At 42.7% G+C, this 24,871-nt stretch overlaps 2 protein-coding genes across 2 annotated transcripts in view; one reads left to right on the top strand and one right to left on the bottom strand.

Moving 5' to 3' along the window:
- On the top strand, positions 1–2,637 carry spata22 (spermatogenesis associated 22; the record flags this gene model as incomplete). The annotated part of the gene is made up of 7 exons (XM_083695197.1): positions 1–37; positions 240–374; positions 599–785; positions 909–1,245; positions 1,499–1,625; positions 1,716–1,813; positions 2,446–2,637. 7 exons carry the CDS (start codon positions 1–3, stop codon positions 2,635–2,637), a joined length of 1,113 nt encoding a protein of 370 aa, XP_083551323.1.
- A 4,211-nt stretch (positions 2,638–6,848) lies between these two features.
- Positions 6,849–24,871, bottom strand: part of lhfpl7 (LHFPL tetraspan subfamily member 7) — a gene marked incomplete at both ends in the record, with an annotated part of 77,722 nt that continues 59,699 nt past the window's right edge. Inside the window, one exon of the mRNA XM_083689459.1 lies at positions 6,849–7,075. Within this exon, the coding sequence (XP_083545585.1) occupies positions 6,849–7,075 (227 nt within the window). The remainder of the gene's footprint in view (positions 7,076–24,871) is intronic.

Raw genomic sequence — 24,871 nt, 5'->3', positions numbered from 1 at the left:
ATGAAAAGATATGAACAACAGACTCGACCAACAGCAGGTAGGCCTATGTGAAATTGCATTTTGATTTGCTGATGATAGGTGCATTGGTTTAAATAAAAAAATGCCTGACAAAATAAATACATGAATAAACTCATTTGGTGTAGGCCAACTGCCTACTTCCTACTGCGTGTGCTTGGCTCTAAATATACCAAAGACACTGTTGGGGGGGGGTATGAAATATGTATCATGTGTTTTTACAGGCTGCCTCTCTGTGCCGCTGTTTAATCAGAAGAAAAGGAGCAGATTACCCCTGACATCTAATCCCTCAGAGAATGAATTCTGCTCCAGCAACGAATACATGTCCACTGGCTCTGCTTCATCCAACATTACACTAGGTAATATTTCTCATTTGACTCAGGCTAATCATATGAATTGTCTTCTATCATGCATAAACTGCTCTTTGTCATTTATTTCTGAATTGTTTACTTTAATAGACATTGCCTTATATCAGTCACTAGATGGCACCACATACTACGAAACAAAAAGGGTATCAGACATCAATTGTGCTTCTCACACATTGGTGCTTCAAAACCTCAAAATAATTTCTACCTTTGCTCAGGAAACTCTGGATATTACCAGAATCAAGCACAAAGCTGTCCTGCACCTGCTACTCAGAACACTAGTCAATGGAACAGACAAGTCAACCCACACTCTCAACAGCAGTATGTCAACAGTAGACCTGCACCCGGACCTGTGGGAAGAGGCTACACACCCATGCCACATCCATTCAAACCTGGAAACACCGGGTATAGTAAATGGAATCTGCTCCCAAGTGAACAACTTGATACATCATAAAATGTTTGAAAGAATTTGTGTTTATATGAGTGGTGATCATTTTAGTGTTGTCTGGTTGACACATATGTTTCCAGTTCACAGATAGGACAGCAGCAAGCAAAAAGGCAAGACTCTAGAACCACCACAAACCTTAGACAGAGCAACTACCCTACCTCTTGCAGCAGTGGGAACACACAGAACAAGCCTGTACCCCCAAGTAGCTACTCTGAAATGGGTCAGCAGTCAGCTTATAGACAGGCCAACCCTCCAGAGGCTCTTCATTCCCTGCAGTCTAGACCACCTCCACCAAACACACCTATTCCAGGGCCTCAACAACAAAACACCTCATGGAAATTTAAATCAACCCCTAACACTGGGCCACCAAAACAGATTACAGACACTTATCACACCCAAACTACCTCTCAGCCTCAGGTAAAAATGAAAAAAGAAAAGAAAAATAGTAATCTGTGCTAATTGGAAATCATAGTGTAATGTAGCAAGACCAAGAAATCAGTAGATCATTGTCAACAAAGTGGATATTAAATTGTTTGTGTATTTAATGCAATAGAGAAGCTAAAAATAAAACAAGAAGTACCTCCCATACAAGCTGTAATGAAACATTTTATAATGTTGTTCATTGATAGAGATCAGTGATTTATGCACTTTTGTTTTCTGTGGTGAGAAGACACCGTCTGCGTTTCAGGTCAAACCAGTGATTGAAAACTCCTTACGGATCTTGACTGCTGTTATTGATGGCATGAGACACTGGAGCCAGTTTAAAGACAGAGCCCCTTACCTATTTGAGATTTTTGGTGAGTTGTTTTAAGTGTACTATAACATTGAGTATGTATCTTTACCTTTTGGTAATGTACTAACTCTAACAGACAATATTCTTCCCACAGCTACCCTTGACTCTGCAGTTACAACTGGATCCCATGGAGCTAAGAACTTCCTTATAAGAGATGGGAAAGAGGTTGTGCGATGTGTCTTCTTTGAAAATGTGAGTAAGAACAACTTGCTCTTAAATATTAAATATAGATGTAGCAGGGCTGTCTATAGTTAATCAAAAGAGAACATGAAATCACTTGCTTCATGTTCAATCAAAACAGTTACTGAGTATCCACCTACAAAATTCTAGTCTTGTTCCCAGACACTTCCACCCAAATGTGCGAAAGGTCCGGTGGACCAACGCATCAAACCTGGCCTATATTAAGCCAATAGAAAGATCATAGAAAACTCACAACGCAAGGCCATTTGCTTCACCTTGCATCAATCATCTCCCATTGCACATCCCCCCCATGTGCTTGCACACCGCACGTTTCTGATTCGGCGCTATGCCTTGCAGCAGATTCGCTTAAGTCAAATAATAACAAATACTTTACTCAGTAAACTCACTCCCACTAAGGCCAGGTTTGAGTCGTTGTTATTCCAGGCTTATATGCGCTATGCACAATAGCCTGGGGATGAGGTTCACAAAATCCTAAGGAATCCTTTACTAAAAGTGCTGTTCTTGTCACTTGTAACTATCTGTCCTATTTCCATTAGCTGATCATGATTGATTTAGTGTGTGTATTATAGGATATTGATTATTCTCAGATACCGTTACCCTTTGTCTTGCTTCATCCCCAACAGGAGGTGCAGCTGCCCAGGCTGATTCGTGGTCAGGTCCACCGATGTGTGGGGAACTATGACCGTGCCCGAGACGTTCTTACCTGTGTGTCTGTCAGAGCTGCCCTACCCTCAGAGCAGAGGAATGCCCACGAGTCTGTCAAGGTGTCTGATGCAGAAATGAGGGCACTGGTGAAGTCACTTAGTGAAGTCTGACCCCCAGCAGAATAAACCCATTTGGGATTTATCCTCATTGGTGCAAAAGCTATTTGGCTGTTTATGCTGTGTGAATATATACTGTGGACCAAGAGTTCTTCCCTTTAATGGCATTTGTCTAATATGATTTGTCCAATGATGAGAACATTTATTTGTTATTTTAAGACAGGTCTGAACTGTGTGATTCAAGTGTATAACATACCAACTGTTATTATTGCCTGTAAAGGGTGCCATTTGTATGTTGCATGAGTTTGTGACAAGAAACAAATTAGATTTTTGCAGTTATGAATTTCAGCAGAGCTGTATTACAGCATAACATTATTAATTATTCACATGTTTCTTGGGATATAAAACTGTATTTATTTTTATGTTAAGAGATTGAACCGATGTGTCATTGGGACACAAAATAAAACCTCTTCCTCCTCATTTATGAAACATTTTATTACAAAGAAAATTCACAGAACAGCAAACATTGTTAAGAGGCTAGTTTCAGGAAAAACAAACACATTGATGAGGTAATATCTCAAAATATATCTTTCAAAAAGGGGGCAGTTTAGAATGAAAAGTGAACTCACATACAGTTATTTGTTTATTTACAACAAACATATCACAATGGAAAACCCAATACTTCTACTCTACAAAAACGGAGTTTTACCAGTGCTTAGACTTGACACAGAATGTTTCAACATATTGGCAGAAAAGTCAGGCGCAGTAACCCCAGTCATTCCGACTATCAAGCACAGTATGAGGTCCAATACAAATACCACCAATTTCTTTCCTTGTTTTGTTTTCAAAACATGGCAACATAACCACAATCATTTTCAATATCAGGATTTCTTCCTACTAGTAGGCTATTTTGGCAATAATCAATGAAGTTCAACCCATCATCAAGGAGGATTACACTCACATTTACCGACTGGAATACAGCGTGTAAAAGCGCTCAGATGTGTTGAACTACGGTAGCTGTATAGCTGAAAATTATACAATTTGCATTTGGAACATGGCAGGAATAAAACAATTCTGTTAGGAGGAATGGGTAAGCAAAACAATGAGCCATTAGCTTATCTCAGGAGCTAATTATTTTTTAGCCATGCTTCACACATTTTCTGGATAATGTGTCAACTCAACACTGATAACTGCGGGCTAAGTTCAATTTGTAGCGCTCTCGAGCTCTGCCACTCAGATTCTAAATCACATAGTATGGGCATGCCAGGAATTAATGCATTAGCCGCATGTCGCAACCTTTTAATTCAGCGATTAAAGTGATTTACCTCTTATGATTAATTGGCAAATTCGTCAGGGCATAATTCAACACAAGTACAGCTCTAAGTCATTACCTTCAATCATTAGAAGGCATCAGCTTTTTTCTTCAAGAAAATGTTTTCCAAGTTCAACAAGATCATACCACCATGTACAGAAGCACAACTTGAAACATAGCTACAGAAAAGTACAACATACATAGAGAAAATAACCAAATAAGAACACTTTACACAAGGATATCCACAGTTTTTCGAAAGAAGGTAATAAGGTAAGGTAACCTGATAAATAGGATTTTAGTTACTTGTCTTGGTTATGTTAAAAGGCACAAGTTGGTATGGTCAGAGCAGATTTACTAATCTAGATCAACTGTTTTACTATTAACTAACCCCAACTTAATCTGCATTCTAAACAATGCTGTCTTATCTCCTTGCCTTTGTAGTCCTGAAGTAGTCCTGAATTATAGTGTATAGTATTTTGTGGAGTAAAAATCAAAAAGAAAAAAATACTTGGGTAAACAAGACAATCATATTAACACTAGGACTTCTGGAAAAGGTTGACAAAAGGATGCTATATCATCCCAAAGATAAAATGTAAAACAATTGCTTCCACATTGCTTTGAAACTTTACTTTCAGACAATTATTTTGTGATGATGCAGTCACTTATTGAGAAAAGACAAGATATTAATTTGTCTTGAAGGCAGGTCAGATGCTGTATGTACAGTATGATTCACCTCCTTGACGTGTCTTCAACGTCTTAAATATTGGAATTGTTCCTGTCTGATGGTTCACTGCTTTGTTACAAGACGTGCTGAAATGGAAAACATCTTTGTCCCCTCCACCCGTCCTGAAGGTGAAAGCCTCCAGGGGTGAAATTTCATTGTATGATATACGTCCATCATCTCTACGGCCACAGCATTATTTGATGCTGAACTAGAACTGCATCTGGAACCAGAATCTTACAGTGCCTTCTGAAAGTATTCAGACCCCTTCACTTTCTCCACATTTTGTTGTGTTACAGACTCAATTTAAAATGGATTATATTATAAGAATTTGCCATCAATCCACACACAATACCCCAGAATGACGAAGTGAAAACAGGTTTTTAGAAATTTCAGTGAATTTATTAAAATTGAAATACAGAAATAGATCATGTACATAAATATTCAGACCCTTTGCTATGAGACTCTTAAAATCAGCTAAAATGCAAAAATGTCATCAACAAATCACTCAATAAGTTGAATTGAGTCCATCTTAATCTCTTCAAATCTTTGTTTTTATAGGGTCTTTGATTTGCATAGGAATCAATGTAGATTAGGATGTCACTACCAACTCAGCAAATGTCATAGTTTTTTCTTGATCCTGACAAACTCCCCAGTCCCTGCCAGTAACAAACATACCCATAACTTGATACAGCTACCACTATTCTTCACACAAGAGATGGTGCAGAAACTGCATTGCATGTGCTGGATCTGCACCAAACTTAATGCTTTGTAGTAAAACCAAATAAACACATTTCCAGCCACTTTCTTTACTGTATCACTTGAATTCATTGTTGCAAACACAATTATGGATATGAGATTATTTTACATTAAGGGATTCTTTTTGACCACTTGGTTATAGACCAATTTTGTAGAGTGACTGAGATGATGTTGTCCCATCGACTGTGCTTTTTCCTCTCCACCATTCAACTTTGTCAATTTTTGTAAGTCTCCCCAGGCCTCAGGGTCGCATTCCTGGGCAGTTTTGTTCCTCTCCATTTGCTCAGTTTGTAATGACAACCTGATCCACACAGTGTGTAATTGATTCCTATGCAGAGACCCTATAAAAACAAAGATATTAATTCCAAAATTACATGAACTATTATCCTTGCATTAAGATGGACTCAATTCAACTTATTGAATGATTTGTTGATGACATTTTTGATTTTAGCTAATTTTAAGAGTCATACCAAAGGGTCTGAATACTTATGTACATGAGGTATTTCTGTATTTCAATTTTAATACATTTACTGACATTTCTAAAAACCTGTTTTCACTTTGTCATTCTGGGGTATTGTGTATGGATTGATGGCAAATTCTTTAATTTAATCCATTTTAAGTTGAGTCTATAACACAACAAAATGTGGAAAAAGTGAAGGGGTCTGAATACTTTCCAAAGGCACTGTATATGTACAATCCAAACTCCACCGCCCTGTGGAATCCATGGATTCTTGGGACCCCACTGTTGAGATCTGTTGGGTCTCTGTCCATCTTCATGTCTATTCTGATCCTCATCTTGTTTTAATCATCTTGTTGGTTTTTAATGTTGATCCATTGAAGCACATTGACAGAAATGTGTCGACATCCTTTGCTACCATTGTAGAAATCTATCATGTCAGTTAATCTCATGCCTTCCTTGATCTTTTGGAAGATTCCACTTTTCCACTTTTTTTCATGCAAACAACTCCCTGACTACTTTGGAATGTTATACTTGACCACTCTGTTCCCCCACATTAACACGTTTACGTTTGTTGCCATGGAGCCATATCATATAGTATATTCTTGAACCTCTGTTGTTAATGTTTTACTCATGATAGCAATGTCTATGTTCTGCATACCATTTGAATAGAGGTTATTAGTCATTGTGTCTTTTTCCTTTCAGAAAAGATACCAAATATCAAAGAAGTCTGACCAGTAAAAAGTTCACAAATTGACAAGAAGGGTGACTTATTAGTGAAATGACATAATATAGTGAATTAAAGTTTGACGTTGGTTAAAAACAAAACAAAACAAAAACAAGTTCCATTCAATTGGATCAATCAAATCAAAGAAACTGTTTTTTCAGTATATAAGTGGGCAGGGCCTTTCAAATGGCATCCTGTTGAAAAGGAGATGCGGGGGTTCCTCCATGACATCAAACAGGGAAGTAGGGAGTTGGGAGAGTCTTCGAGAGACTGGGGATTAGTTGTTGCACTATAAGAGAGTGGGTAGAGGGGTAGGGGACAGCTGCTCCTTTGGTGCATATTTGGCAAAGAAGGGCAGGAAGAGAGTGAGCATCACACCAACGATGGCCAGCATGTAGCCCCAGCCAATCTGGCACTCCCCGGCATAGTAGATGTCTGAGTCTCCGCAGAAGGACCGCACCAGGGTGGAGTTGAGACCGAAGGGATACACCAGCAGCCCAGAGCCCATGATGAACACTGCAGGAGAGACATAGGAAACACAGGTTACATTTACAAGTGCTCTAGGTTGTCATACTTTGCAAGCCATTAAAATGTAAAAAATACTGTAGGGTGTTATTTGGTTGTGTTTTTAATTCTAGAGAAAGCACATTTGAAACATTCACCTTTCTTTTATTACTACAAAATGATGTATAACTCCACAGACTGGCTTTACTCTCTCATACGGTCATTTCAATAATCACACCTTCAACGGAGCTAAATCCAGCTACCGGAGTCACTCGTGTTCCTATTAACTCATGACCACTTGGTGGCAGTAGATGTTCTACATTATGAGCAGACACCTCAAAGACACAGTCAAGAGAGTCATTTAGGAGCCTTTGGCACTATCTCTAGTTGCACCCTGAATGGATCAAATAAGAAAATAAATCATGATTGAGATAGTCTCACAGGGCAGGATGTGAAGCTTTTTATATATTAAAAAGGAGCACTGATGGCTGTTGATTGGCAGGCCCTGCTAATGCAAAGTGAATCCTGTCTACAAAAACCATTAGCACTCCTCATCACAAAACTGGCAACCCCAAGAAAAGAGCCTGCTTATGCAGTGCTCACCTTTCCCAGACAGTATCACATCCTCAGTGCCCATGCAGCAAGCGAGTGGCTCAGTTTTACAAATTGAGTCAAGTCTGCCAGTGCTGGCAAGCAGCGAAAATTGACTTGCAGGGTACTGGGTGGGGTATTGAAGGCTATGGATTTCGATGGTGAGCCTAAGCCATCCACAGTTGTCTATGAAACACAGCATATCATTTTTTTTCCTCTGTATATTCTACAAGAAATGTACTAATTTCAAGGACAGTGTTGCATAGAATGTAATAGCGGAGTGTGAGATAAGTCAATAAGGATACAAATATCAAATGATTGCCTTCTGCAATGATTAGGATTTTTTTATAGAGTCATCGGTGAGCTATATATTTTGAAACGCAAGAGATTTCAAACTTCCTGGTTGGTGTTTGAGCACTCTGAGAAACAGAATGATAAGAGAGGACAAAAACAGAAAGATTTGGCAAAAAAGGAATCAGAGGAAATGGAACAGGGAGAGAGAGAGAGAGAGAAAGAGAGAGAGAGAAGGCAGAGAAACAGATAGAAGGGGCAGAGGAGTGTGTGTGTGTGTGTGTGTATGTGTGTGTGTGTGTGTGTGTGTGTGTGTGTGAGCGAGAAAGTGTGTATGCGTGTGTGCGTATGTGTGTGTAGTCCAGGCCAGTGTGTCCTAGCATCACCTCATTCCATAGGGCTCTTTGAGGCTGAGGCTGTACCCCCAGCCCGCTGCTCAGACCTGCTCTCAGCATGGCCTCGTGTTTATCTGCAGGGGCCCGGCTCCTCAAAGCCGCTCCCTAATGACACTTTAATGGCCTTCTCTATCAAACTATCATTGGCTTTGTGGAAGGTGCACACAGACACAGGCAGGGCTCCCTTTCAAGGCCCTTTAATCCTACACTGGGGTGACAGCATTCACAGCCTGCCTCCGCTGAAACCCAAATGGATAAATAATGAACAACACTCCAAATCTCCAATAATCAATGCAGAAATTAAATCAACCACGACGCAGACTTGAACGAGTGGCAGGAGATCCCTGAGCGCAGGGTTTCATCGACAGAGGCAGAAGAGGGTATACAGTGCAATTGTTGTCTGCATCAGATAAGCGCTGTGCCTCAGGTCGATATGATCTCTGCAGACTGCATAGCTCTGTTAATGGGAACAGACTTATCAAGAGCGTACAAGTCTACAGAAGTCGTATCAGCAGCTGAACACTGCACACACTCCACATGGATTCAGTCTAGACTACAGTATGAAGTAAATTCTGTAGGAATACTGGAGAGATTCAATCATATCATTTGCCTATGGATTTTGAATTCCTATGGAATTGCAGTTTTTCAGGACTACATGTATTGGTGTTGACTTGTGTTCAACCTTGAGTAAAACACTATGGACACGGTCGGGTGAACTCAATCTCATGAATATAGAAGCTTTTCAAAGCCTATGGGGTGACAAATGACATGATGATGGCATGCAGTGAAACTGCTTATGGTAACCTTCCAGCATTCATTACTCTGGCCTCCAGGAGAAGTGTACTCTCTACTCATATGATATGGCATATTGAATGTCCCATGTTTTATTGACATGTTAGAGGGAGATAAAGGAGGTCTGATTATAAAGAGCAAACTCAAGTTATTCTGCAGGAGGGCCTGGGAGTGTTGCTGAGTTCACCTGAATGCAAAATGCCCACAACGGCTGGTAACACCTAAGTTACTGAAACAGGAAAAATCTGTGTAGCTCATGAGCCACAAATGACTATTGAGATGACTTATACAGTACAGTATACTAGTCTACTGTTACAATTTCCAGGCACCAAGTATTATCTAAACTAACAGTGATAATTTGGATGTGTGTCTCAGGCTGGCCAACCAATGCCTATTCATCAGGACGGGGGACTCTTAAAGCCACACTTGGGCGGCAGGTACAGCACTAATAAACGCAGTTAGCCATGAGGAAGTGCCGTTAAAACGCAATTACAGGGAGTTTAAAGAGCCGTCTCCACAATAGCTGCAGGGCAGTAAAAAGCATTCAGCACACAAACCATCTCCTTCCTGCCTCCTATTAGACACAGTTTACTGGACTTCCTGGGCTTCTCAACACAGTGCATTGTGGGGGATCAAGGAGTGGCAATGGAGTGATGTGGGGAGAGTGATTATCCAACACTAATCAGGTGGGACTGGAGAGCAGGGAGTCCATCAGGACACATAATGGCAAAGAGATAGACAGAGGTAACAATGGGGAAAGTCTAGTTTAGGTCAGCCAGAGGCTAATGTGTCTCAGTTTCATATATATAGGTCTATAGTACGTGCGCACACACACACACACACACACACACACACACACACACACACACACACACACACACACACACACACACACACACACACACACACACACACACACTTCATGTTGGTTTAAGAGGATTGACTCCCGTACACACAAACACACGTAAACACATGCAAACACAGGTCACAAAGGAAGGCAAAGTCATAATTGTATACCTTGGGGTAGGTCCATCACTGCCACTCTCTTTATCAGCTGTGTACATGTGTGTATGTGTGTGTGTTTGTGTGTGTGCGCACACTTGTGTGTGGTAGCAAAGATTGCACTGAAAGGCTAACTGCACTCATACCCCCACTACCAACAGATCAGATACTGTACAGTCACCTAGTGATCACGTCTCCTTACAATACAACCTGTGTCTATTCCTTCATCATTCCCTCCTCAGGTCAGCCTCATTATCACCCTGGATCCTAATGAAACTGTACAGTAGAGCAGATGAGAAATGAGCAAGTATAAACATTGAAAAATCACTGCTGATGGCTTTACTGCAGCCCCAATATAAATATGCATCACATAGGGATATTACTTAAAGGCTTAACAGAGACAAATGGTGAAGCCACATCAGTTACTGCTTCTCTATTGCTGTCTTGCTGAATACAACAACAGCACAATCAACATGAAGTTAATGATAGTAAATCACCAGCAAAAACATATGCCTCTCAATTCAGCAACATACAGTGCTGCTTGAAAGTTTGTGAACCCTACAGGGATGGTCATTATTTTTGTTTAAAATATTAAAATTAACTTATAAAATCTTTATCTAAACCCCAATTCTTAATAAAGACATTCCAAATCAAGGACAGAAACAAAAAAATGAGATAAAAGTGGTTTATTTAACAAAAACTCAGATTTCATGTGTGCAAAAATATGTGAACCTCTTCAGTCCATAACTTTTGGCACCTCCATTAGCAGCGATAACTTGGAGTAAACGTCTTGTATAGCCACTAATCAGTCTCTGACATCTGTTTTGAAGGATTTGCCCACTCCTCCTTACATAACTCAGCCAATTGTGTGAGGTTTGAGGGGTGTCTGGCATGAACTGCCCGCTTCTGGTCCTTCCACAGCATCTCAATTGGATTTAGGTCAGAACTTTGACTTGGCCAATCCAAAACACAAGTCTTCTTTCTCCTGAGCCATTCTTTGGTAGATTTGCTTGAATGCTTTGGGTCGTTGTCTTGTTGGAAGACCCATTTTCAGGCCAGCTTTAGCTCCTTGACTGATGGCTTGACGTTCTATTCAAGAATCTCCTGATATACCTCAGAATTCATGGTTCGCTTACTGATGTGGAGTCGTCCAGGTCCAGAGGAGGAAAAGCAGCCCCAGATCTTGACATTCCCACCACCATGCTTGACTGTTGGGATAAGGTTCTTTTGGTGGTAGGCAGTGTTGGGTTTTCGCCAAACATAGTGGTTTTGATTGTGATCAAAAAGGTCAATTTTGGACTCATCTGTCCAGGTGGTCTCTGGCAAAGTTAAGACGGGCAATTTGGTTCTTTTTTGACAGCAGAAGCTTCTTCCTAACAACCGTCCCATGAAAGCCATTTCGACTCAATGTTCTTCTTATTGTTGAAGCATGCACAGTTACCTGAGATGCAGCAAGGGAGGTCTGCAAATCTCTAGATATTATGTTTGGGTTGGATTTTACCTGATTTATTATTTTTCTTGTGGCTCTTGGGGATATTTTGGAAGGGTGTCCACTTCTTGGCCGAGTTGCTGTCATGCTAAATGCTCTCCCTTTGTAAATTATTTGCTTCACAGAGGACTGATGGAGCTCAAATATTGTTGAGATGAATTTATAGCCTTCCCCAGACTGATGTGCTCTCTCTATCCTCTTCCTGATATCCTCTGAGATCTCCTTTCCTCTCGGGCATGGAGTGTTTTGCATTCACCTGTATGGGTAACACAAAACTGACCAGGTTTCTTATCTCTATTTATCAGAGTCCCGCCCAAACCCTTTCCTAAAGATCTCTCATTTGATTGGTTCATTTGCTACCCAATTATTTACCCACCTGATTCTACTTACCTACTTGATTTAACCAATACAACTTGGGGTTCACTTATTTTTGCACCTGCACTAATTTCTTTATAATTTAGTTTTTCTACAACACACATGATTTCCTCTAAACCAACATATGGAATTGGTAAATATAAACCTGTAATATCAGATAAAAAAGACTGGTTCTGATTAAATAAAGATTTCATGGTAAAAACTAAAAGAATCTATAATTGCACAAGGGGTTCACATACTTTCAAGCAGTACTGTATGCTGTTTGAGCATATTTTATGAGTCTGCCCAAATAGATTAAGTTTCTCAGACTAATATTTCTTCTGTGGTTGCGGTACTGACAGGGTTATCCTTGAAGTTTGAAATCCTTGAAAAACAGTCTTTGAATGTTCACAATTGGGATAATTGTTCATGACCGACTACTTGTATGCGTGCACATAAATGGACTCCATCTGGTTTCAAGTGCACTCAGACTCTGCCAGCGATGTGTTGACAAATGCCATATTGTTGTACATTGTTCATCAACATTTGAGCCCATGTTCACAGGTAGCTGCTGGTAGTCTGTTTGAGAGAGTGAGAGTGTGTGTGTGTGTACTTGCAGAGAGCAGTAGAAAGATGAGGAAGAGAGAGCAGAGGCGAGGTCAGTATGTGTGTGAGTCATGCTTGATTCTCTTCTCTCTCCTCTCGTCCCTTGACTGCTCACCTTTCTCAATAAACTAGTGAGATGCTAGAGTTGCACTAGAAGATGACACTGAATTACACAGCCGTGAGAATGAGAAATGATTGAATACGTTTCTATACAGGTCTGGAGGAGAACTTGTCGGCCCCTGGCCTGTCCCTAGAGTTATGTGTGTGATGAGGTAGCGTCCATGCGTGACAGTGCATTAACTCATGGCTGGGCACCGCAGCTCTCTGTATAGTTACAATCACACAGAGCTGACGGAGGGAGGTCCCCATACTCTCTCACTGGGTCAGGCTCAGATAGGGCTACACAGGGCCTGGGAGCTCTTAAAGAGAGGAAAATACATTACTTAAATATTTACCTTGATATAACAATACACCTTCGAAATTGTGCTTACATTCTGATATGAGGTGGATGCTAAATTGAAGTTTATGCACAAACATCCATTAAAACATCCTTATTTTAGAAGGATATTTTCTCTTTTTCGGACCATTCTCTGTAAACCCTAGAGATGGTTGTGCGTGAAAATCCCAGTAGATCAGCAGTTTCTGAAATACTCAGACCAGCCCATCTGGCACCAACAACCATGCCACGTTCAAACTCACTTAAATCACCTTTCTTCCCCATTCAGATGCTCGGTTTGAACTTCAGCAGGTCGTCTTGACCATGTCTACATGCCTAAATGCATTGAGTTGCTGCCATGTGACTGGCTGATTAGATATTTGCATTAACGAGCAGTTGAACAGGTGTACCTAACTAAGTGGCCAGTGAGTGTATATATCATGTAATAATATAGCCTCTGTACTTCCGTTCTATATCTTTGGGTAAAACTCTGTAAATGACTATTATTTTGAGGTAGGCATGCCTTTGGATGAATTACTGTATGGAGATGAGAACATGAGCCCATGGCAGACGACCTTATTTGTTGTGTTTGTAGAACAGCAGGGAACTGACCCTTGAAGCTGAGGGTTAATGTGACAGTGAGCTCTGACAGCGAGGAGGAGTGTGTCTGTGGCCTAGCCAGTCTCAGTGGATCTGGCCATCCTGTATGTCCTCCACGTACCTTCAGGGGGCTTAATTAGAACCCATCCTGCGGGCCTGCAGGACCATTCATTATAACGCCAAGACTTCTGCTTTGGATCAAACTTTATTACCTCCAAATGCTGACTGCAATAACTCAGTTAGCAGTGAGGAAATTTGGCGGTGTGATTGGATTAGAGATTGATGGCTCCCTGTATGTCCAGGTCTAATCCCTGGTCCAAGCCAAAGCTGCTGTCATTAGTCTGGCCTGTTCCCTCTGGCTCTATCTGTTAACCACTACCTCCTTCCCATCATTACTGTCACTCAAGCCCTGCTGGGACTCGCACTCTTGTCTGTCCATGTCCCACTACTAGGTCTATGCTAGGTGGAGTGCTACTCTATCTATGCACACTAGACACAGCCAACAATTATGAATAAAAAGAATACACAAGGTTTAAAACACTGGTGTGAATCGGAGGGCAAACTTAGGTCATAGAAGAATAGCCCCAGGCCAAGAGAAAATATTGACAGCTTCCAGCCTCTCAGACTCTGTGTTTAAGGGCTTTAAGGGCAAGGCTTTGACAGCACTGTATGCCACTTAATGCCAGCACACTGACAAGAGGGCAGAGTATGATATTCCTTTCAGACAAAGAGAGACTGGATGGATTGGCAGTTACTCATCCTCAACCCCTTACATCCATTTCAGTAAAGGGAGAGAGAGGAGAAGAGAGTGCATTTCAATATGACGACCAATGTTGTCCTGCTCATCTCTTCTGACCTACCGTACCAGACTATCCACTGGGAACCATGGGCTCAGATATCAGACACAAAGCCTCTCCATGGATGCAGGATGTTCCTGGAATCATGTGTGTCACTCCCTCCAGGTGCTTTGTTTCATTCTTGAAAGGAACTTTCCATTTGGCCACTGTCCCAATTGGGATTCTATCTACTACCGTGCACTAATATGACATGGAACATATACATAATATGTTGTTGTCTCCAAACATAAGCCTTACCTAGCCACATACCTAAGTGTCATAGTAACTGAACAACAAAGACATCTCTTCAACATGCTTGAAAAACACATTGTTATTTTTATTCTATTTTTATTTTTATTCTTCCACCAGAGCAGAGCAGTGGCTGTTTCCAGGCAAATATTTGGGACCTAGTGTGAAAAAACGCCATAAATGTATAATAAATCTTTATTTGCCAACACAGCTCTCATTTGTTTGTCTTGCTTGCGCTGTTTGTCAGTGATGAAACACAGTGACAAGAAACATATGCTGTAGGCCCTGGAAATATTGCGAAATATTGTTTAATTACAGTTGCAGCCTCATAGCCATACATCAAAACTGTTTTTCTGAGGGTGCTTTCTTTCTGGTCATTCTTTTTCCTGTTGTCTACCTCTTCCCTTTGCGTTGATTAACAGATGCTGTGCATACAGGACAGGTGTTTTGATCTTGCCCAAGCATATCTCTATGCTTATTACTACAAGGACATAGTAACTATCATTAGAGTATGTGGCAACATAAGTGGTTTTTGCCTATGGTTATATCTATTTATATAAAAATGATCAGTTTGTGGTTTTAGTGTGATTGCTTGTGTATGGACGTGTGTGTGTGTGTGTGTGTGTGTGTGTTCCAGTCCAGTCATTTCCTACCATTTCCTCCCATAAACCTCTATAATGAAAGCAGAAGGGGTGGCAGTGGGGATACTGGTGTCTCTTGAAAATTGCTTTTCATTGCCCGCATACAGAACATATTTCCATTTCCCTCTTCAGGTTGCGGGTGATAGCTATGGATGACCTCTCTCCCCCTGGTCTGGAAGAGATGGAGGAGAGTGGCCGAGACCGTCCACCATCACATTAAAGCAATGGGCGTGACTGTGCAGAGTATTAAGTAGACTGTAGAGAGGTGACTTCGCTTTGCCAGTATACCTTCCATTAATATGTGTCTGGATTCTTTATTTGTTTGGGGTGGGGTGGGGGGTGGGGGGCTATAGGATGAGCAAAGGAGTGCTGTGTATGTAGGACAATTCAATAATCTCTATGGCAGTAGGGGGATATTGTCCGAAAGTCTAAGTGACATTGACAGTGAGCACACCACAGATTAAGTCATGGACGTGACCCCTTGAAATATATTGTGAAGGTGGCCACCGATCCGTGAGAGATTTGCTTGAGTTTTTATCCAAATCTGTATTCCTCTCTAAACAGGCCTCAGTGTGCTCAGGGAGTTAAAGTTTGGTATGTAAATTAAACTTTTTCTGCTTGCAGCTGAATTGGGTTTGCATTGAGTGGGTGTGTTTCAGGTAGTCAGCTGGGGCTGGAGCAGGGGTATAAAACAGCAGGGACTACATCTTAATGTGATGAGCTGTGTTGCAGTCTCAGTCTGCACAAGCCATGTTGATAATTAAGCACAGTGTTCCTTTGGGAAATTATGCTAATGGTCTTCCAGAATCACCTCAATTCCTAGAAATGCTTGACTAGAGGTGATCATGCCCTCAGTGGCAACTAAAAGCATTCCCTGTGAATCCTTAAAGCTGGGGGAGAGAGAGCAGAATACTTTGTGGCTGTACTCGATGTGGAGAGGTAAATAGAATTGGATGTTTTTAGGCTAGAGCTCCTTAGAGGGAAAAACAAAAGCAGGGAGTCTCTCCCCCCAGACAGAAGTGTAAAGATAGTCATTGTGCAGACAGAGAGAGAGAGAGAGAAAGAGAGAGAGAGAGAGAGAGAGAGAGAGAGAGAGAGATTTAGTCCTCTGTTGGCTTAGAGAACAGACGTGAGGGTGGGGACAAGAATTATGATTCTAAAGGACTGAAGCGAACAATGGTTGCTTCAACTTTAAACAGATAAAGAAGAACAGAGAAAATAAGATCTTCTGAAAAATTCAATTTGTTGGACCTAACCTGCTGTTTAAGCAGCACAAAGAGGTTAGACAGACAACGGAAGCGTGCTCAGAATGGATAGAACATGTTTTCACTGAACTGGAATTGCCTGTCTAAGACTACAGTATGTGAAATGGGTTTGTAAAAAGGTGATTACACAGGTGACTCTGTGGATTGTTGCCTTCTCTGCTAAATGGGAAAAACCTGTTGACCTTGGGAGATAGTCAAAGAGAGATAAAGAGAGAGAGAAGGGAAAAGAGAGAAGAATAGAGGGGAAAGAGAGAGGGTAAATGAAAAGACATTGAAAGGAGAGAGATTAGAGGGGCAATAAAATTGCCCAGCAGCAGAGTGGGCATGGCTATCGAGGGCACAGCAGTAGTGGTCAATCAGAGAGTCTTGTCTTAATGGGCTTGTGTTATCACAGTGATTACAACTGCTTTCTACTTATAATGACGTGGACTGTATGTGTGGTCAAGACAGCCTGGACGCACTTACCTCAAACATGTACAATGTGCCTCCTCTTTTTCATTGTAAAATTACCGACAGAAAGAGCAACGGGAGTGGAGGGAGTGAAGAAAGAAGGAAGGAAAGAAAGAAAGATGTCCATATCTCCAGCAAAGCCAGTAAGGATGATAGAGGAGTAGGCTTATAGAATCACTCACTGTATGAATCACTGATCCAAATGAATATTCATAGACGGTTACATAAATAAAAATCTATATGAACTGACAAGACGACAGAGGAACTCTCTATTTATAACTCTTCATTCTCTATAGAATACAAAGTACATTCTTATTGTCTCTGCTGGCTGTCAGTGACATGCCTGTGTGTCAATACCATCACACATGAACTGTGTTCCTTCCTCACTGGGAGAAGGAAAGCTTTGTCTGCACTGCAGTGCTTCACAAACAAGTCAGCAAAAGTGTCTTCCGGTATGCATTATCTAGAATGTTCTAATGCTAACATTGATCCTATACTATACGACACCACAGCAAATAAATACATTAGATGAAACGTAGAAACAACACATCCCCTGTATAAGACAAAGACTGGCACAATCATTATATTTCAGTGCACCTCACTTGTGCATGCCCGTGTTTCTGAAGAAGCAGTCTATGGAAATGTCTCTCCTGGAAGCATTCAAGTGACAACACGTGAATCTCTGTGCCGCATCTAATCTATCATCTTAATTACTTTCATTTCCATATCTCCATCCATGTTTTAATGTCTCAAATTAATTTACACGTCAGACAAATTGGTTGTCCTTGACTTGCGTATCCCTTGTGTGGCAGACAACACAGGTTTAGCTCAGTGTTATTTATACCGTACACCCAAACCGCAGTTAATCAGTCAATCAATTCATCCATCGCATGTTCGAGATTGAATCTGCATTGGAAACAAAGTAGTTCACATGAATCATTGTGAGAATCATCAGCGTACATGAGAGGAAACAGCAATGAGATTGAATAAATTAATTCACTTTATGACTTTGCATGACTTTCCTCCCTAAGGGGGCCCGCAGTGCATGCTGGACATGACCCCAGCTGAGCAGTGGTTGGTGGAGGAGTAGCCAGCTGAGCAGTGGTTGGTGGAGGAGTAGCCAGCTGAGATGTGGTTGGTGGAGGAGTAGCCAGCTGAGCAGTGGTTGGTGGAGGAGTAGCCAGCTGAGCAGTGGTTGGTGGAGGAGTAGCCAGCTGAGCAGTGGTTGGTGGAGGAGTAGCCAGCTGAGCAGTGGTTGGTGGAGGAGTAGCCAGCTGAGCAGTGGTTGGTGGAGGAGTAGCCAGCTGAGCAGTGGTTGGTGGAGGAGTAGCCAGCTGAGCAGTGGTTGGTGGAGGAGTAGCCAGCTGAGCAGTGGTTGGTGGAGGAGTAGCCAGCTGAGCAGTGGTTGGTGGAGGAGTAGCCAGCTGAGATGTGCAGTGTGACAGTGTTACTCCTGTTTAGACTAAGGTGAGATGTTGAGACCTGAGCTTCTGTCTCTGTACTGTGTATGGTTGGTTGCTTCAGGTGTGTGTGTGTGTGTGTGTGTGTGTGTGTGTGTACGCCTGTGTGTGTGACAGTGACATTGTGGCTTAAGGGACAGCTTGGGTCCCGAGGCTGAGTCCTCGTGCCAGCTGTCCTCTGGGCTTATTGGGTCTCCTGGTGTCCCTGGGGGGATGGAGTGTGAACATGTCAGCTGTAAACAGGACATTGCCTTCACAACACTCTCATATTAAGCTGCATGTGCATCAAGGCGTTCCTCAGCGATGCTCCACACAGGTGAACTCATTGTGCCATACAATGTGTTTACCTTAGACTGTATGTAGTACATTTGTTATGGCACAGGCACAGAGCAGTCATCTGCTTTTGTTTCATCAAATGTATACAGGGACCATGAACCATCCTTGATATTTCAAAAGACTGTTTTCAAAATTACTTTCCATTGCATTCACTGGACGTATAAGGGATCTGAGCATTATGTTCTCAAGAACAAAGCGTCTGCTTCCCATTGGCTGCTCTCTACAGTGGACTGAGACAAAAGAGATCAGGAGAGGCACCTGAGCGCAGGAACTAGGTGTGAGCTCCCATTAATCAGTCTGCAAGTGTGTGTGTGTGTGTGTGTGTGTGTGTGTGTGTGTGTATATCTGTGCCTGCATCTGTTTGCGTCCATATATGTATCTGCTTGTGTGTGTGTGTGTGTGTGTGTGTGTGTGTGTGTGTGATAGCATGTAGTGGGGGATGATGTCAAGTGTAGCCGGGGGCAGCGTAATGAATTCCTCCTAGAGACAGGGGGCCCCACTGTGCTGCTGTAATGAAGCTGGGACCCGCGGTGACTCCTGACCCACTGGTATTAAAGTGAAATGAAAACCATTACCTTCAGCCTTCACCTAACCAGTAGACCTGGGGAGGAGGGGCCCTGAGGGGGGTGGAGGTGGACCAGCAGGGGACCAGCCTGGACCCTCCATAAATAACATCTCCGTCAATGCCAGGCTGCAGACTGGAGTAATGTATGTATGTATGTATGTATGTATGTATGTATGTATGTATGTATGTATGTATGTGTCTGGAGGGGCCACCTGAACCTTAGTCTCACCCAGAAGGACATGAGCGATGGTAACAACATATACAGTACACACACACACACACGTGCAGACATTGGAGACAGAAAACAATAAGAGGCTTTTGACTTGATTCTCTGCAATTGATGTTCTCTGAGCTAGGTTTATTAGCAGGATGTTTAGACACATACAGGGTCTAGCACTCTCATCCCTCTTTTACTGTTCGCTGGTCCCTCAAATTGGACACACACAGGATTCTGCATACTTGATCACTAGATCTCTGGGATCAATCCAATTTCATTAAAAGAGCCTGATAGCTCAACTATTTGATAAAGAAACAGACATCATCCCTGCAGACACACTCCTCTCCCCTCCTCTCTCCTCTCCTGTCTTCTCCTCCCCAACACTCCTCTCCCCTCCTCTCTTCTCTTCTCCCGTCCCTCCTCTCCTCCCATGGTTAAGCACTGCTGTAAATGAGCAGGAGAAAGCGTATGGCTTTGATAAGCGTCTCCCCCAATTCTCCCTCCTTCTGTCACCTCCCCTCCACCCCTGCATATGGTGGCCTGTGCCCTCCTGCTGATGAGCATGCTGTCACACACACACACACACACACACACACAAACACACACACACGCACACACGCACACCTTGTACACACGCCTAATGACAGCTCTTAAAGGCTACCAGTGCTAATGGGGTCTCAAGGGACCCACCCCTCCATCTCATTGGACAAACAGGTCGATGAGAACCCTGCCATGGCGTCAAGACACCTGGTTGTCCCCAGCAACGGTAGAATATTAAAGAGACCCCCCCCACCTCCCTCCTCCACTTTCCCCACCCCCTCATCGCTCCCCCTCTCCAGAGGTGGAATGGAAAATTGAATCCTGCTTTGTGATGGAAGAGAGACTGGGGGATCCTCTAGGGATTCTGTAACATGGCAGGAGGATATCCGGATCTTTCATGACACTTCCCTGCTCTTCTAATGAGACCTCCTGAAACAAAGGACATATATCAATACTATGGATCAGCTTCCTTTCCTCGTCTCCTCTCCTTCTGGGCTCATGACGGGAGAAACGACTGAATCAGTGGAGGCTGGGTGAAGGTAGAAATCGGAGGACGAGATTATTATAATGCATGGAATGGAATGAAATCTTCAGATGTCTGCCTCCACCAGCTTCCCCTGGACTAGATAGGTTGTCAGGCTCTAACCACATTGGTTCCACCGATCATGTTCTATAAGTGTTCATGAATACAGGGAGAGAGGAGGAAGCGATTCAATCCTATTGAGACTCAGCCAAAGACTGATATAAGCAGTGTAGCCTCTTTCCTTGTCTACACATTCCCTGGTTCAACTACCATAGATGAAAGCATTGACCTCACAGTCTATTTGCTGGTGCCATGGGGTCAGCTCTGATCAGCTGGTTCTCACACTCATTACCCTGTGTGTGGCGTGGTCACCTCTGACCCCCCTTGGCTACGACCTCTGGGTAACCAGGGGCTGGCTCCCATGTAGGTATGCCCCCTCCCATGCTGGTCAACACACAGGGGGCTTGGGTTAGGGTGACCCCTGAACTATGACCCTGTCCATTCAGGGGGTGGTCTCTGAGCTTTAATCAAACACAGTGACGGATGTGAATGTGTTGAGGGACTTGTTCCTCCATCTCAGCATCCATTACATCCACACTGACAGCCTGAGAGCAGCGGGTTGGTTTGTCTTGTTGGAATTCGCCCCTCATTGATTCACTCTTAATCACTGCAATCACAACTCTATAACAGCAGATAGGGATCACTCAGAAACAACACAACTAAATGGCCCTGGCTACAAGTATGCTGCTCTCTTCTTACTTTGCTGCAGTGAAAGAGATTTGACTCTTGAAAAGGAGAACTCAGTGACCAGTTTTGGTGATAGGAGGAGGTAAATCAGCTGCCATGAGGTCTTCTCTTGATGTTATGTATCCATTGTGTGTGTGTGTGTGTGTGTGTGTGTGTGTGTGTCTGTGTGTGTGTATACACACGTGTGCATGCGTGAGAGGCAGATAGTTCCGATATGTAATTTCCTATCCTCTCCTCTCTCCTTGAGGGACTTCAGATGAGCGATCTTTCATGAGGCGGAAGAAAATATCAAATCAGCCCTGGGAGATGAGGTCAGAGAGGTGAGGAGGGTGAATGGGGGGTAATGGTGTGGAACAAACAGACAAATACCCCTCACTTTCCAGGAAAACAAGCAGAGCCTAAAGGGGTGTTTACCCAACAGTCAATGTCAATGTTCCAGGCTGTGTCTGACCATAGTCTGGCTTAAATTGGCCAATATGCACTGTTAGTTTTATTCTGTTTGTGGCGGAGTGCAACGGAGTGCAGACAGCTGTACACTTGCTGGCCTCCGCTCTGGCCTGGCTAGCGGGCAGCCCGGCTAGCTACCGAGGGAGTCACTATTAAGAGCTATCAGCAGAGAGCGGCAGGTCGGTCTAAATGGATCTGCTATCTCCCAGAGAGCTGTGCAGGTTTCAGCAGCCTAGCTTATTGAACGCCTCAGAGGAGGAGGAGGCCTGGCTGGAGCACAGCAGCTGTGAGGCTGTCCTCAAATATTTCATATATACACACACACACACACACACACACACGCACACACACGCACACGCACACACACACACACATGCACACACACACAAATGAAGAGTTGCAGAATGATCAAATAATATTCTCATGGACACATTCACTTTCTTGTACACACCTACACACTAATGGTCTCAGCTACTGGCACTTACAGGACCACTGGTGAGACAGATGAATAAACCAGTGGAGTGATGGGGTCACATGGGGTCACATCACACCTTTTAACACTGGTCTGCCTGAACACAGACACAGACACAGACACAGACACAGACACACACACACACACACACACACACACACACACACACACACACACACACAGTTTATTATTAGAGAGCAGGGAAATTGCCTGGATTTTAGAATGATTAACAGGAGAGGAGACAAAAGCAGGAGAATAACTCTGACCCATAACCCTTAAATAGCAAAGCATAGATTCAAACAGCACTTAAACAGCACAGGAGTATGTACACACCATGGTATCTAGACATTCTGGAGATGAGAAAAAACCCTAGGTGGGGATCGGTGGCATAGCAAACAAAGACTAAGATGTATGGCAGATTTCCATTACCAACTCCTCAGCCCCATTCAAAATTGATTCCTCCAGTGCAAATCATCCCTGCCACATTTATGACATTTAGCAGACGCCTTTATCCAAAGAGACTTACAACAAATACATTTGTCTAAATAAGTGAATCATCTATCCATCAGTCATCATAAGAAAAAAGTAATCTAAGCTAGGACCAGGGGCTATTGGCCGTCACAATGCTCAAAGAAGCATATATGTTTTTAATTTAATTAAAAAAAAAAAAAAGATGTCTTTACAGGAGAGAAACTTGCACAGGGGGGGTCTTTACGAGGGACAGTTAAGATGTAGCCTGAAGAGATGGGTCTTCAATTTACGGCGGAAGATAGGTAGTAACATTTCTGACCCCCCTGCCCGCCGCCCCCCTACGTCGCTATCACAAGCACACACAAACACAGCCCACATCCCCTGTGCCAAATTACCATGATAATTGTCATGTTTATCTGAACGACACAATGGCTGGTTAACATCTTTAGGGTCCAATCTTTCAGAGGATTATCGCTAAGCAACAGTGACAATGCTGTTTGAATCCCAGACCCCCCCCCCCCCCCATCCCCTGGAATCCATTTTTAATGGGACAGCAATTTGGCCAGATCCTGGGTGATGACTAAGCTAAGAGGCATCATCATGTCAGATCCACTGGCGTCCCTGTATCTACAGTATAGGACTGCTGTGGGGTTTGGGTTTCTCTGTCTCCAGCGTTACTCTATACAGTGTTTGGTTCCATGCTGAGCCACAGACATACAGCACATACAGTATATCTCAGCTCTGGTTATACAAAGCTTTGTCATGGAGGACTGAGTCTCTTACCTTATAGACCTTTTCATCATCCGAATGCAGATACTCAAATGGCACTTGTTAAGGAGTGTGTTATGATGATCATGATGATGATAATAGCCATACAGCTCCAGGGTTGAAGGGGATGATTAGCCTCAGTATGGGCTATGGGATCTTTTACATTTCAAGTTTCAAGTTTCAAGTTTATTTGTTACGTCTCATACATGAGTGCAGGGAGTAAAATTCTTGGGCTCGGTTCCTTGGCAATGCAGCATACAATACAAATAATACAATAATACAATAATACAAACATGCAGTAGTGGAATGAGGTAGGACAAGGCAATAGTGACATAGTACAATATAAGTGAGACGGTTGGACAGTGACGATTGTTGGGGACACAAGACAGTAGACAAGACACAATATCAGTATAAATAGTAGAGTAAAAAAGTAATGTGGTTCAGTGGAATGTCATTATTATTGCACTGTGCTGTTGGTGTAAGAGGTGTTGTTAAAGTGACTGTGTGCTGGTAGAGTCCATTCTGCAGGTGTGCTGGGGGTAAAGTCATGGGTTCGGGGTAGGCTTGTTCATGAGCCTGATGGCCTGGGGGAAGTAGCTGTTGGAGAGCCTCTGAGTTTACATTTACATTTACATTTACATTTATGGCATTTAGCAGACGCCTTTATCCTAAGCGACTTACAACAAATACATTTGTTTACGAAAGTGAATCATCTATCCAACAGTCATCATAAGACAAAGTAATCAATGCTCACACCAGGGGCCATTGGCAGTCGTAATGCCAGAAGTCAATTTTTAATTATTTTTTATTTATTATTATTAACAGGAGAGAACTTGTACAGGGGGGAAGTGGGGGTGAAGAGGTCTCAAGGGTTGGGGTTAGGGTTAGTACAGGGGGGGTAATGGGGTTGAAGAGGTCTTTAGGAGGGATCTTCACTGTCTTGTTTCTTCCCCTGACAAATGTATTTTGTACATTGAGAACAAAGACTTTTGGGATAGCTGTACTAACTTTGTCATGCATGTCGTGCAACGGCACAGGTCCCTGGTTCAGACGCTGATAAGCGCCTCTTTGATCCTGCTTGTCCTACATGGCCGCAGCCCGGCCGACTGTTCTAATTTTGTGGTAATTAAAATGTAACAGCTCTTGTTGAGGATGCAGCCATCTGCAGACCGGATTACCCAGCCCCAGTCCTGGGCTTTGTCTTTATGGGTCCACAGAGAATAGGCTATTTACTGGGCACACACTGCCTATAAGGGAATGTGTAT

Source organism: Argentina silus (assembly GCF_951799395.1).
Source record: "Argentina silus genome assembly, chromosome: 2".
NCBI lineage: Eukaryota > Metazoa > Chordata > Actinopteri > Argentiniformes > Argentinidae > Argentina > Argentina silus.
This window is presented reverse-complemented; position numbering and strand designations above follow the sequence as displayed.